General features: G+C 39.8%; 1 protein-coding gene across 1 annotated transcript in view; it reads left to right on the top strand.

Moving 5' to 3' along the window:
- ITGA9 (integrin subunit alpha 9) overlaps positions 1-13,348 on the top strand; it is a 221,172-nt gene extending 207,824 nt beyond the window's left edge. The window contains exon 28 of the mRNA XM_086614754.1: positions 13,250-13,348. Coding sequence (XP_086470880.1) covers positions 13,250-13,348 — 99 coding nt within the window. The remainder of the gene's footprint in view (positions 1-13,249) is intronic.
- The last annotated feature ends 1,625 nt before the right edge of the window (positions 13,349-14,973 follow it).

Here is a 14,973-nt window from a genome sequence, read left to right on the forward strand (position 1 = left end):
GTGCAGCACAACAGAAGAGTCCTCCAGCACGTCAGCATTTCATACACGGAGTGAGCAGCTCCTTAAAGTTGCAGAAAAATATTAGAATACATGTAACTATTTAGCCTTGCGCATTGCTAGAATTAATGGTGTTAAGCAGGGATGAGAGCTCAGGGAAGTGCCAGCCCAAAATCCAATTTTAAATCAAAATGAAGTTACTGCACGTGCAATAAGAAGAGGGTGGTAATTATTTCATAATTTATGGATCTAAAATTGCACAGTTTAGGGGTCCATATCAGTGGAAGTGGTGTTAAATGCCTGGTTGTTTCACTTCAAATAAAAGCTTATTTATTCACATACAAGACCACAGCCATGTTTTTACACATATTAACAAGCTTTTTAGTGTGAGCCTGATCAGTTTTTGACTGGCTTTGCTTCTCTGCTCGTTTTTATGCACGCGTAAACCAGGGGAGAGTTGGCAGATGCCATGCAAATGAAAACCTGAAATGTGTTATATTATAACACAATACATACTCCATTAATAATAGTAGTGCTTTACAATGCTGTGGATTGAAGTTCCCACATTTGAACTGGCTGCAGTTGTGGAGGGGATTATTCAATCCATATCATTTTTTTCTTACTTTGCTCTTCATCTAAAAAAATGGTTTGTGCTCAGACGATGTGAAAGAGGGGATGTGTAAGCCAGTGCCAGACTGGACATTTGGGCAGCTGAGTGAGCTGTGGAGCCAGCTGTGGAAGTGATTTGCCAAACAAAAATTTTTTATTTGTTGCAGTAACATTATTTTGTTGTCCAGAGGAGCTGGACTTTTATCTCAATGCACTGATCTAGACATCAAGCTTCTTTCTGAACTGAGCTTGTCGCTGTGGTATCTAATCTCTGACTTAACCTAAAATGAGGTTTCTAGCACTGTTTTACAGCTTTTGGATTCCTGGGGCAAAGAATTGATCTCTGGGTGTCCCTTATGTAATAAGACGCTTTTCTGCTCCAAACCCTGGATTTCTGACAGAATTTCGAAGGCAGAAGAACAAGCAGAAGAGCACCCATGTGTGTTGGGTTTTGATTAGCCAGAGGGTTCCTGCTCCTCAATACGTGCTAGATGGATCAATTTTGCCCTTTGTCTTAAAATGAGAGTCTGAAGAGGGGATTTTTTTTGAGTTTTTAGGAGAAATAATGTGAGGACAGTTCTGTCTACTGAGTTGAGTAGTGCAGGCTTTGAAGCAGCTTTTTCCAATGGGGAACATGAATCCTACCAAGTGCTGGACTTGCAAAATCTTCATTTAAGCAGAGGCTGTATGTATGAATGCTGCTGTTTGCTAGCACTGCTTTAAGGGACAAACTTTGAAATATAAAGCTTTCTTTATGAAACGTGAAGTTCTTTAAAAAAAGCCAGAGCAACCTACGCAGGTTTTTCAAAGGTCCATTTGGGCTTCTTGCTTGGAGAAGCCATATGACTTTTTTCTCTAGCTGCACAAGTGTCTTTGAAAGAACACGTGTGATCCTCTACATGCAGTAGTTGCCATTGCTTCACATATTGTTTGAGCGTTCAGAAAATATCTGAAGCTAACTAAGGCTAAAGCTAACTTGAAATCCATCTATGTAGCAAAAAACACTGTTTTCCCCTTTTTGGAATAAGACACTTTCCCTTACGTAGGGCCTCAAACATTAAGTCTTTTTACAATGGGCCAAAACATACAGCTTACCGTTTTCCATCAGAGGAAAAAAAAAACAACAAAAAACCTCTGCACTGATTATTTGCCACTGGTTGCTCAGTATCCTGTGTTACAAGCCCCGAAACATTTTCTGTCCCTTTTATCTACAGCTCAGGTGGCAGAAGCTATCTACCATTTCCTGGCTGGTCCTTGTACCGACCTCCTTTCCTGGTGGCCAGCTTTTGGAGTAGTAGCTCTGCGATGAAATAAAACTGCTTTTTTTTTTTTTTTTTTTTTCCCCCAGAGGTACATATGGCACAAAACCTCTTTGGATTTCAGTACAAGGCAGAAGTCTGGCGCTTTTTTCTTTTCTTTTTTTTTCCTCTCTCCCTCCCCTATCTCTCTCTAATCTAGATCGATCTATCTATATTCTATTTATATATATCAAATCTTTCCAGGAAAAGCACTTTCCAGTTAAAAGTCTCCCAGGTGGGTGTAACCCACCCATTATCACGCTGTATACCTTCAAATGTTGGTTTCAGAGATGAGGACAGAGAAACCTATTGAAACTAAGTGGCATTTCTGGTCTTTGATGAAAGTTATTTTGCTTATTCTTCTTCCTTTCTGTACATATAATTCCAAGAATAAACCATTATTTGCTATGGTGATGCTTTAAAATTAAGGATCATTACTGATGTTCAGATAAACCAAGCAGTTGGCTCAACTTGCTGTGAAAGCACTTACTAGAGACTGGTGATGGGAAGGGTGGATTTCACAGATTACAAAGGTCTTCCCTCTGGAGGTGTAGATGGATGCACCAGCTGCCTCAGAACTTGTAAAGGGAGGTCTATACTTCTTTTTTTTTCTTTTTTTTTTCCCCTTCCTACTTCACTATCTCTCCTCAGTTTAAAACCATATCAATACTAGTTTCTCACACTTTGTTCCAAGTTCCTGCCCAGCTTTGTCCACTTGTTTTTCAGTCTGTCTCACTTACAAAAGTATGATCCCTACCTTCAGGAACTACATAGCCCGTACCTTTCCTTTGTCTGTCTGTCAAATCTGCAAAAGTGTGACTCTGTTCTTTGGATTTCCTCTTTCTGTAGTCCTCTAATAATTGCATTCTGTGGAGTTTTTCTGATAAACTTTTCGTTTTCTTGCTTTGGTAATGCTAGATAAACTAGCATTTATCTAGTTGCTTCAAGTAAGTTGGTACTTGCTACCTCCTATGTAGGCTTGTCAGGAATACTACTTTTTTGACACAGGTTCTAGACTCAGTAGGCTAGAACTGAGTTTTTTCAATATTATCCTGTTATAAATAGTAAAAATGCAGTCAGGTGATAATTAGCTTCTGTGATGCAAAACCAAACCTATATATCTCCCAAACACAGGTGGATCTTCATTATGTATAGCAGCTAGGAAACCTTGAGGGAATGGGGCAGTGGAGGTACTTGGTTATATAAATAATGATCCTTTCACCAGGTAGAAGTTAGGTGGATCGTTTCAAGTCTGCTTGTGTTCTTAAAGAACAGACAAAACTATGTTTTATTATGTTTCCTTTTCTTGCACCAAAGTGAACATCACAAAATGTTTGTTAGACCCTTGGCTTCCCAAGACCAGAAGGGTTTCTATTCTAGCAACAGTGGCTCAAACGCTGAGTTTTCTACAGTAGATTATTTGGGTGATTTGCTGCGCTTTTTGAATTCTGAATAGATGTTAGAGGAAGGTTGTGTTTGGACATCTTTTATTTGTTCTTATACAAGTAAATAGTTAGTGCTGCTTTTGTAGCCAAAACACTGCCTTCCCCAATGAGTTCACTGGCTACCATGTGATATTTGTTCACCACCCTCAAGAGCAAGGTTGGCAACATTTCAGTGGTGGTGTGTGTCCAGCACTTGTGAAATGCCTTTGTTATCTTTCCAGATAAAATGAGCTATGTCAATGTACAACAATAATGTTGTGGCTGAATGTTCTCTCTGGTCTTAGTGCCCTCCAAATGGGAGCTGTTCATGCCAGGGTGCTTTGAGAACATCACAGCCATCGCAGCTATGTTGCTCTCGTCTTGGCACCGCGCAAACAAATTGATTCCACTGGCAAAGAGAGGTTGGGTTGTGGTTCAGAACGTCTTTCTGAAAAGAAGAAAGATAACCATTATTTTCAGGAGCCCAAACCAGAAAAGGAATATATGTGTAGACTGAAAAATTGCAAATAAGTACCTAAGGTTCCAAAGTTCCCCATTGCTGGAACACAACATGTGTATTTATTGGAAGTCGTTAGCATCCCTTAGACTCAAATGCCAAGAACAGAGAAAATGTGACTTTTACATAGTCTGAATTCTCTTTAAGCTTGGTGTGACAGTGGGAGATGCTATGTTATGACTTACACCAGCCATAGCCATTTCCTCCTGGTTTGGCTAAACCCATTGAAAGTAATTTATTCTGATAATTATGGACATAGTACAACTTTCATTCAAAAATTTTTGGCAGGTCAAATATATCAAAATACAATTGTAAAGCTACTTTTTATTGATTCCAGAAATAGTCTTTAGTGTTTAGTCTCTGGTTTTCACACAAAGCCAGAAATATATCAGTAGTTTTTCTTTTTTTTTTTTCCTTTGGAGAGGAAATGGAAAATATGGATTGAGATAGATCTTAAATTAATTGCACTTACAGGAATAATATATCTAATTATTGTCCTATTCCTTGCCGAGATTTAAGAAATCAGTCTGTAGTAATTTGTCCAGACATATCTGCAGTAGACATTGTTTTCTTTCTAGTTTTTGAGACTGATAATCAGTGATGAACTTTGGATGACAGCTGTGTTAGTTCTATGACTTTTTTAAAAATAAACTACTACTTAGTAAAATTTTGCAATAGGAAAAAATCTTTAAACTATTTGAAAATGTTTATAAGTTTTAATGTTGGCTAATCTGCTTTTTGATTGCACTTATAAGTATACTGGTAACATCTGTCATACAAGTTACTGTACACAGTTACCATCTTGCAAGAAGTTCGTGCTTTCATTAAACTCAGGTTACCAGAACTCAGCACTGAAAGATCTTTAAAAGTCCAGTCACTGGAGTTCTCCTCATTTCTAAAGTACTGTAAGTACTAAGTCCTTAGCAAAATATGTTATGTAAGCACAAATAAATCAAATGCTAGGTGAGTGAGTCTTGTCTGAAGCAAACCAGATCTTACCTGTGTGGTAAAGATATTCCAAGGGCAGACACCAGAACTACAGCTTTATTCACCACATTAGCAAGTTAGGTCCATTGAAGCCAACTGAACAACTCCTGGGAGAAAAGTTGCATGAGAAGTGGTTAGAGGAACAAATCATTGATGACTGAGCTTTATGTTCGGAGGGGAGTGACAACAGCAAGGCATGTTGTATTAAAAAAAAACAACAAAGTACTAAATTAGATTGTCTGCACCAGTGTCTGTTTCTGCGTACGGTTCTCTTTCACACACCTAAATGCATCTTTTCCATGCCTGCTGCTAGTCTGAGTTGCGTATCTGCTTTGAGGTACCGAGCCTTAGTGACTATTTTTTGAAAATTTGGCCTTTGAGACAGGCATAAAGCGTTTGGTTAAATTAATAGTTCATTTAATGACCGCTTGAACTAAGTTTATGAATTGACTGACTGTTCTTGGCAAAAAAAGAGCACTTGAAGTTTTTCTTATTATTTTGAAATTACAGAGTAACTGCCTAATAAAATGTGTGTTTAAAAACTATACAAAATAAATTTCCTTGTAAAATCTATGGAGGGCTACAGATCTTCACCTTAGGTTCCAACAGTAATATCTTAAGTCAGTTAGCTAGGCTATGTGAAAGTAACTTAAAAGTCAAGGGCAATTTTGCTTACATTGCTAATTCTTTTATGCCACAACAATGTCTGTTGCAATACCTTGGGATCAGATACAGACACTAGGTATCAAATTCTTCCAAAGTAGCTAAACCGAGTATTTGTAGAGGAGAATTTATCTTTGAACTTGACTTTGCCTCAGTTCCCCAGCTGCGTAGGTATATATAGCATTGTGTGTATATACAGAGTATATATTGTACGTGTGTGGCTGCATACACACACCAGCCACTTGTGGAACGGTGACATTTGAAGCATATGTATTTATTCTCTTGTACATGGTTCATTGAGCAAACGAGGACCTACATTACAGGAAAGGTAAGAGATTTGCCTCTCAAAAGTCAATGAAAGACTGAAAAATCAAGGCCAGACCACCGGAGTTCTCATGAACTTACCTTAGCCACAGTATCATCCTTTCTCCTAAATATACAGTTTCTCCTTTAACTACAGGCAGGACGTGTGGCTGCCTTCCAAACGTGCCTTTTCCTTGCGGGGGGGGGCCCGGGAGGTGGTAGTTTGCCAGTCCTCTATGGAAAAGCTGATACACAATATCTGTTCGTGACCCCTCTGTACTGCAGCAAGGGCCCTTTAATTGGGAGGAAGGAAACTGTGCATCCTCTTGGAGCTGATGACTTGCCAGAATTATCAAGGGCCACGTGAACCCAGGCACAAAGTATTTTTTCCTGCCTTCTTGGCAACAGTAAAGTGAGATGACTACTTAATAACCAGTGATCGATCTCTGCGTGGGGGAACACTCCATCCTTCCAACTCAGCAGCTCTTGCTGTGCAGAGATTGGGGATGTCTCATGAAGTTCAACAAGGCCAAGCGTAAGGTCCTGCACATGGGTCGGGGCAATCCCAAGCACAAGTACAGGCTGTGTGGAGAATGGATTGAGAGCAGCCCTGAGGAAAAGGACTTGGGAGTGCTGGTGGGTGAGAAGCTCAACATGAGCTGGCAATGTGCGCTGGCAGCCCAGAAAGCCAGTCGTATCCTGGGCTGCATCCAAAGCAGCGTGGGCAGCAGATCGAGGGAGGGGATTCTGCCCCTCTGCTCTGCTCTCATGAGACCCCACCTGGAATACTGTGTCCAGCTCTGGAGTCCCCAACACAAGAAGGACATGGAGCTGCTGGAACGGGTCCAGAGGAGGGCCACAAAGATGATCCGAGGGCTGGAGCACCTCTGCTGTGAAGACAGGCTGAGAGAGTTGGGGCTGTTCAGCCTGGAGAAGAGAAAGCTCCGGGGTGATCTTATTGCAGCCTTCCAGTACTTAAAGGGGGCCTACAGGAAAGCTGGAGAGGGACTTCTTAAGAGTGTGTAGTGACAGGACAAGGGGCAATGGCTTTAAATTGAAAGAGGGCAGATTTTGAGTAGATCTAAGGAAGAAATTTTTCACTCAGAGGGTGGTGAGGCACTGGAACAGGTTGCCCAGAGAAGTTGTGGCTGCCCCATCCCTGGAAGTGTTCAAGGCCAGGTTGGATGAGGCTTTGGGCAACCTGGTGTAGTGGAGGGTGTCCCTGCCCATGGTAGGGGTTTGGAACTAGATGATCTTTGAGGTCTCTTCAAACCCTAAACATTCTATGATTCTATGATCTTGCTGCTCTGCCAACTGATGGCATCTTGCTTGGGGTGAGGTTCCTGGCCCTGCTTTGAACCATGATTAGCTATATATTTTTCCAGTTGTGGTACTGTTAATGAGAAGGGAGAAGTGCCCAAGGGGCACGCACCCAAAAAAGGTGAGGAGAAGAGTAATTTAATTTTTTCTAAAGGCCATGAGATGAATGGCTTGGGACCTCTGACTAGTTTAAAGAGATGTGGCAGTAAAAAATTCGTGATGTAAGTCCAGACTGTTCATTAGGTACGGCTGGGTGGTGCTTACAGTAGATGGAGGAACTGTATAATAGAGAAAAGACAGCTTGTGATTAAGGCACTGAACCCAAAGTATCTTGTCAAAGCCTAGTTCAATGGGAGATTTCTTCAGCAGTGCTTACATTTACTTTTATTTCTTGGTTACACCTATGTCAGTACTGATTTTGCTCCCTTTTCTTTTTACTCGTTGGTTTGTACTATGATCAGTAACCTCCATTAGAAGACATTTGTCAGCAGAGCCATACTGATAAATACGAATACTTCTTGTGTGCAGCTTAGTACGTCAGTATATGCTAGAGAAACTGAATTTAAAAATTGGACAAAAAGTGGCAAAAGTGTCTGATACAGTTTTGGATTCTGTTTCAACATTGTCATTCACAAACCTCTATTCTTAGTTCAGTTATAGTCTCAAAACACTACTGCAAATCAAGACATAGTTTTCTTTTTACAGCCATGTGTAACTGTTTTTATCTTTTTTTTTCTCATTTCATTATGGATAATGTTAATGGGAAAAAGGCTTTTAAAAAAAATATGAAGCATAACCATTCTTCTACAATCCACACTTCAAACTATTTCTCTTTTTATTTGGCTGGAGAATAACCCTTGCCGGGTATGATAAAAATGCTGTAGACGTTTACCCAACAGTGAATATAACAAAGGCAGTGATATTGCTTGCCCTCTGGTCAGCTTTGTTTTTTTCCAGCTGCTGTTCGATGATTCTATGATTGTCATTCTTCAAACATACTTACAATTGGCACCTTAGAGAGGTAGCCACAGGATGGTACTGCAGGAAGTGTTGGCTAAATGTTTATACTTTCGGAGTTTGGAAAAATATAAAGTCCGTTAATTCCGTGATCAGCCTTTGGATGTATAGAAAATAGCAGCAGAAAAAAAAAAAAAAAATTATTGTGATGTTAATTCAACACTTTGAAATCACTTGGACTGAAGTTTTCAGTTTGTGCAAGCGCTTGAAGAATGCAGTTTTATATGAGTGTCATTAGATGCAACTTATCTGTGATTTTTAAGGGATTTAAGCCTGGCATGACAGCTGAAGGGAGTTGTGTGTGCTAGTGAAAGAGGCTTTAAATACTCAAGATTGAGTAGAGGACTTGACAGTGCTGTTGCATGGCAAGAAGTAACTTCACAATAACAGGTGTAATTCCCCAGCCTACAAATAACACAGATTTTCTGTTGCTTTATTGTTCGGTTTTGCCAGGAACACACTTTCTGCTCGGCATATACTGTAGATGGCAGTAAGGTTATGCTACAAAAGGGTACGGGGACTGGAACAACTAAATTAAAGGATGTGTGTAAAACCTATGGATGGTTTCAGATTTTGAATCTAAGCTGCCTGTTTATAGCAGCTCTAATACTTACTTGAGGCACCTCCAGAAAGGACTGTGTATTATTTGTCACTGCTGGTAAAGACCAGGCCAGCTTTTTCTTTCCGTTTTGTTTGGTTCTGCCTGAATTTGTTTGGATTTGTTTAAGAGCAAGCAGGTATCTCTGTAGTTTATCATGGCAGATGTGAAGCATGAGTTTGTGGATTCAGAGACAATTCAGACGCTCTCTCCTTTCCCTGGCATGGGGCTTGAATCCATTGTGAGTGACATTACTAGCACCAGGATTTCAGGACTACACCTACATTCCCAAGGTCTTCCATGGCCCTCTCTCTCCTCTTTGTTTGCATATAGAAGAAAAGAAGTAGGGCATGGTGCCCTTGGTGTAGGAGTTGCCCTCTGGTGAGGTCTGCCAGGGTTCAGAGTAAAGCATGGTGCATGCTGAGCAGCGTCCCGCTCCTGAGACCTTTTTTTCAGCCACACTGACCCAAAAGGCCTATATCTCAAGAAGGCCTCCTCAGCCTTCCCAAATAATTTGCACCCAACTTCGAAATGCTGACTGTAGTTTGCTTTTCTCATTTCCTACATTGTCTCTGGTGGCTGATGCCTTTTCTTCCGTTATAACCCTTCAGCTTCCCACATTCCTCTCTCCTTGCCTCTTGTAAATATGTTCTCCTGTTGCTGCTGTTCTCATGAGTGCCTTCCCCGGGCAGAGCTTAACTGATCAAAATGTTTCCATCAGTCCTGTCGTTGGATATGGTGGTGTGAACTCACAGATTGGGGATTGCACGATGGGGTCGTGGCTCTGGACCATCTACATACATCTATATGTGTACACACACACGCATGTCTGTCTGTATATATGGAAAGCAAAGTTTGGGAGAATTGAACAATACTAGAGGCGCATTGCCCACAAAACATGGATTGGAGACTGTTGGCCCACTGCAAACACCCATTCCAAAATGAGATCACAGCAACACTCCTGTTAAAGCTGAGGATCTCTCCTCCTCTCCCTGCTTGAAATCCAGGACTGAATCCCAGCAGTGCTGTCCTCCCTGGGTTTTCTGAGTTCCCTAAAGAAGGGCTTTGCATTACTCAGCCCCATGTTGCATCGATTCTCCTGCTTTGGTCTGAGTGTCCTTGTCCTTATTACCCCTGTATCTCCTCACTGTATGTTAAATTCACTTACTCTCTCCAGCTTGCCACAGGCACTTATCAGCCCTCACCATATGGGTTGATATTTCTGTCATTTTTAATGAAATCAGTTTATTGTAAGAAGATGGATATGTGGATTGTGTGGTCTCTTGTGAGACAATGACTATGTTGAGATTTCTTCACGGCCATTACCAAAAACCACTCTTTCTGGTGATGATAGGGACTCTGTCACATTAATGGAAATATATGGTTTTAACATTAAGGAACAGTATCCCATAACAAAGCACATCCTCACCTTTCAGAGATGGGAAATATGTCCAATCCCTGACTGCTATTTTAAAAAATGTAAAAAAAAATAAATTCCTTAAGGTCCAGTTTCTCTTTCTGCTTTCACTTAATTTAAGTCCTGTATATAATTTCAAATTATCCACATCATTTATAGCAAGTAAACATATACAGCTTTGTAGTGGAATCACCTCTAGAAGTAGGATTTTGTGCTTCATTAATATTTATTACAGACTTCAGCTCACTTTTTTTTCCCTCCCGGAAAGTTATACAAAAGCATTCTGTATCCAGTAACAAAATAGTAAAATACCAAAACTATCCTAACCAACTTTTAAAGATAATTCCTGAAACAGATGTTCACAAAGAGACAATTTTTATTAAAATAACAGTGGGAAGGAGTTTGCTTTTGTTTGTTTGGCCCTCGAGGAAATTAAAAAGCCTTTCTATAATTTTGATTATAACTTCAAGAGAGGATTTTATTGTACCAAGGATGTGGTTGCATGAAGGATGGAAACCTTAAGGGTTTAAAACCTGTTTTTAAAAGCTACAAATTGAACTTCTCTTGTTAATCTTAGGAAACAAAGTCCTGTGGCAATTTTCTTTTCTAATGTGCAGAACATGTAGGTCTGTTATAAAAACTGATAATACAAAAATGGCACCCACTTCTTCAACACATCTGCTCCCTGAACATATGTAAGGAGTATCTGCAGATTCCTGTGACTAAAATAAGTACCTAAGATTGATCCTACTGGGGCAGAACAACAGAGGAGTAGTAGGTACTTACACTTTTATTCTTTTCATTATCAATAAAATAATTCACCTCCATTTTAGACCGTGAAAATATAGGGAAATTTTTGCTATTGGCTTCAAGTCTCCATTGAGCCGAAGTGTGTTAGCATCAATGGTGAAATTTCCCTGGTGTTTTATGACAATGCTATGTTGAGGATGTCTTCTCAAAATAAGTCCTTTGTACTGGTGTAGCTCGTAGGTACAAGTAAAAAAATTACTAGTAATGATATTTTTCTGCTAAAGAAAGAACTTGATCTGACTTCTGGAGCAAGTTTGAAGAATAGGAAACTAGAGGAACTATTCTGTAATTCTCTTTTTCTGAATCCTTGTGTACACTGTTCTGAAAGATGCTATGAGGGGAAGGAGACATGACCTTCCAAAATTCGACAGTGTCCCTTTTGTGAAGTGGTTTTTCAGAACAGAACCACCATTATCCATGCATTTGCCTGTATTGAGCAGCAGACAAAGCTTTGCTTATGGTAGACAGGAAAGAGACTACGTCCATAGTCTGTGCACAAGACTATGAACAAATGAGTTTTACAGTCTAATTCCAGTTATTCATGAGGGCTTTCAGAATGTCATGGGACCTCTGTAAAGTTGAGGTCGTAGGCATAAACCAACCTGTCATGTATTTATAAAGTGGTTGTAGGTGTGCATGTATGTAATGTGTATCTATGCACTCAGCAGGGTGCACCTATCTCTACATCAATAGCATGCCCCAGGGCTGGGGTCCACGGTTATCCAAAAAAGAGGCTTGTTAGACCACGCTGCAGCTTCTCTGTCCTTTGCACAGGCACAGAAGCCAAGCATCGGAGGTAAGGGGTGGTGAGAGGATGGTGTGTTCCTGGTGTTATGTTGTACTGAATTCAGGATGTAACTGGGGGCACTGGCAAAAACCTGGGCTTTAGGAAGTTCTGCTGGAGAAGCACCGTTGGCAGTTTGAACAAGCTGCCTTTCGGTTCCCTGTGAGTTAAAATATACTTGAAGAAAATTAAAGTTGCTAAAGAACTGAAACTAAAAAGCCCAACTTAACAGAAACTTAGTAGTGACAAAACAGCATAAAATATTCCTACATACAACCAGTTTGGGAATAAAGAATGGCAATAACTGGTTAATAAAGGAAGACTAAAGCATCATGTTTTACCCAGCAGGAGTAAGAAAACAGGTTTAGAATGCTAGGAGTTACATAAATGTTTAATTATGATGAACAAAATATTGATTCAATGGTCTCCGTAGTGCACTGCTAAGTTTAAGGAGTTATTCTTGAATGCTTACCAAAGTCTGTTATTAAAATCATTTTTGTTTATTTGAAAGACAAAAAAAAAAAGAGATATGAGAGGTTTTTATCCAAACTGAAATTAAAACCACTTGCATTACTTTAACTAAGTACAAGAGTTTAGGAAACAAGAAGATATGCAGAAGTGATTATCAGCCCTGCAGCATCTTGAAAGCTCTCAGAGAAGTTATTGTTGATGCTCTGCATTTTGTAAGATCAGGCTTGTATTTTGCCTTCTGAGCTGCCGATTATATAACTGGTAGTGGTGGGACAAGAGAAGAGAGATCATTTAGCAACAAGAAAAGTCTGTAGGTATTGGTTTCCTCCAAAACATCTTAACGTAAACAATCCTTAAATAGAAAATTTGAGACCTGAAGTTAGAGTGATTACTGACCAGAAGAGAAGCACCTGTGGTTGCACAGCAGTGGGCTGATACTTCTGGAGACAAGTATGCCGAAATGGCAGCAGAGCTCTTCAGAACGGTGGTGGAGCACCTGTGATGGACAATAAACCGTGCTGGCTTTTCTGGAAGAGGTTTCCTTATAAAAAAAAAAAAAAAAAGGCTGAGAGTTGGTATTTGGATGCTGGGAGGTGGGCGTACGGTATTCCTCTGATCTCTGTTGTTTGGTGCAGTCGTGGACACTGAGAGCACAGTTCAGAAAACTCTGGGAGCGTTTACTCAGGAGCCAGCCTGGCTTTAGGTTCAGATTTTGTATGAGTCTCTGTTTGAAACCAATAAACCTGTATCTGCCTCTTCTGGTCTGTGTTTATTAGAAATACTTTATGTGCATTTTTTTAGAAAATCTTGTTTCATGTAATAGAAACAGAGTACTTATGAAGATTTGGGACCCGGTTAGATCCCTTTCATATTGATGTAAACAAGGAGCTATGATTCCGGATTGGCAGTAGGAGAAACTAGGCATTAACACCTGTGCTATTTTTTTTTTTTTCCCTACACGCTGTTTTCTGACAAAGTAAGTTTCAATTTAATGATACTGTTACTTACCACTATCATCTCTTCTTGATTTGCAGATGGGCTTCTTCCGCCGGAGGTACAAAGAGATTATTGAGGCTGAAAAGAGCAGAAAGGAGAATGAAGATAGTTGGGACTGGGTCCAGAAAAATCAGTGAACTGCCCGTGAAAACTAAAGCCCAGTCATGAGACACGCGCTTGCTAGCCTATAGGTCCTGCTCTCGTATCTTCCATATGTGGAAGAAGGAATCTTCTCCAGATTTTTCGGAGACCCCGTTGACGCTGTGTCTTTATCACTCCACCAAGCTAGGGAACATATCCTGAGGCAACCACTGCGGCCATGTCAGGTGACTGGAGCGATTTACACTTCATTTAAGAGCTCAACTTCGAACTTTGGTAACCAAGCTGCAGTGCAGAGCAATATTTATGAATCCAACTATGTGGTATACCCTCAGGGGAAGACTGTTACCTAAAAATATTTTTTATAAATATAAGCTTTTTATATTGATTATGTCTTTATATTTGTATCAATGTTTTATAGTTTCTATTGAATAGCTATATAGTTCACTCAAGCACTGATATCTGGCTAAATCCTTGGAAATACATATATGTATATATAAATCCTATTGTACTTTTAAACTTCAATGCAAGAGAGAAAAGCGATTTGCAGATAAAAGTAGCTGAAATCCTCATATGCTTAATTCACAAGACTTGGTAATGTTGTATATAGACCATTTAATGGCAATAAGCCAAAGTCTCTTCAGTATCTCTTTTTTTGAGTTGAATTTGGTGTTCAATTTACAAACAAAAGAACCTGAAGTATTACACAGATGTGATGTTCTGTATCTGAGTCTGTCCTTTACTGGCCTGAATGGGAGAGGATGAAAACGTGTCCTCAGTGACATGTGGCAAGACTTGTAGCTTACTTTGGCTCGCTGAAGAAAGCATCACAGAATGTTTTCCTTTGGGAATGTTTCTCTTGCAGTCTCTAGCACTTCGATAATGGTCTAGGACTGTACGGTTGAGATACCAGAGGGATATAATTGGACCAACCACTATGGCATTGACAAATTCCTTGGAATTAAAAAAAAAATAAAAAATAAATGGAGCCATATTAATATTAAGAGGGATAGTTTTTAAGCTACTGTTAATGACTGTAATCTGTTGCTACCAAAGCAAGTGATAAATTGCTACAAGCTATGAGCATTATGCCTGCCTTGTGAGTTTTATACACGAGTCATGATTTTGTTTATATGATAATTTTAGGAGAGATAAGTAGATGCAAAGGTTAAAATGTTTGGATCTTTGGGTCTTGAGATTCTCTATCTGGGCATTCCAAGTACTGAGTGTCATCGTTCTTCAAGCATAAAGGAGGAAGTTTAATCAAGGTGCAGACATTACTGGATCTCAGATTGCAGCTTTGTTCACTGGTAATTCCTTAGAAAATCATTTGTTGAATTAAAAGAAACTTAGTTGTAATTAATTCAACCATGTTTCGTCAAAAAGCTCTGATTTCTGAATGGAAATAGCGGAACTCTGTGAGACTTGGTTTTAGATTCTACTTGTACTTTGCACCTTGTGTAAATAAGAAGTAAATGTCATGTTGGTGTAAAATCCATGTAAGGGAAAGAAAGATCGAGCTCTATGGTAGAAGGTGAAGGAGAAACAGGAATGAATGGTTGCAGGATGTCTCCTTCCATACTGATAAGGTAAGAGAACTGCTGGAAGTTTGGAAACTTGAATGCAGAGAACGTGCAAGAAATCTGCTTGAAAACAGGTCTTA

This window comes from Tauraco erythrolophus, chromosome 7, assembly GCF_009769465.1.
Source record: "Tauraco erythrolophus isolate bTauEry1 chromosome 7, bTauEry1.pri, whole genome shotgun sequence".
NCBI lineage: Eukaryota > Metazoa > Chordata > Aves > Musophagiformes > Musophagidae > Tauraco > Tauraco erythrolophus.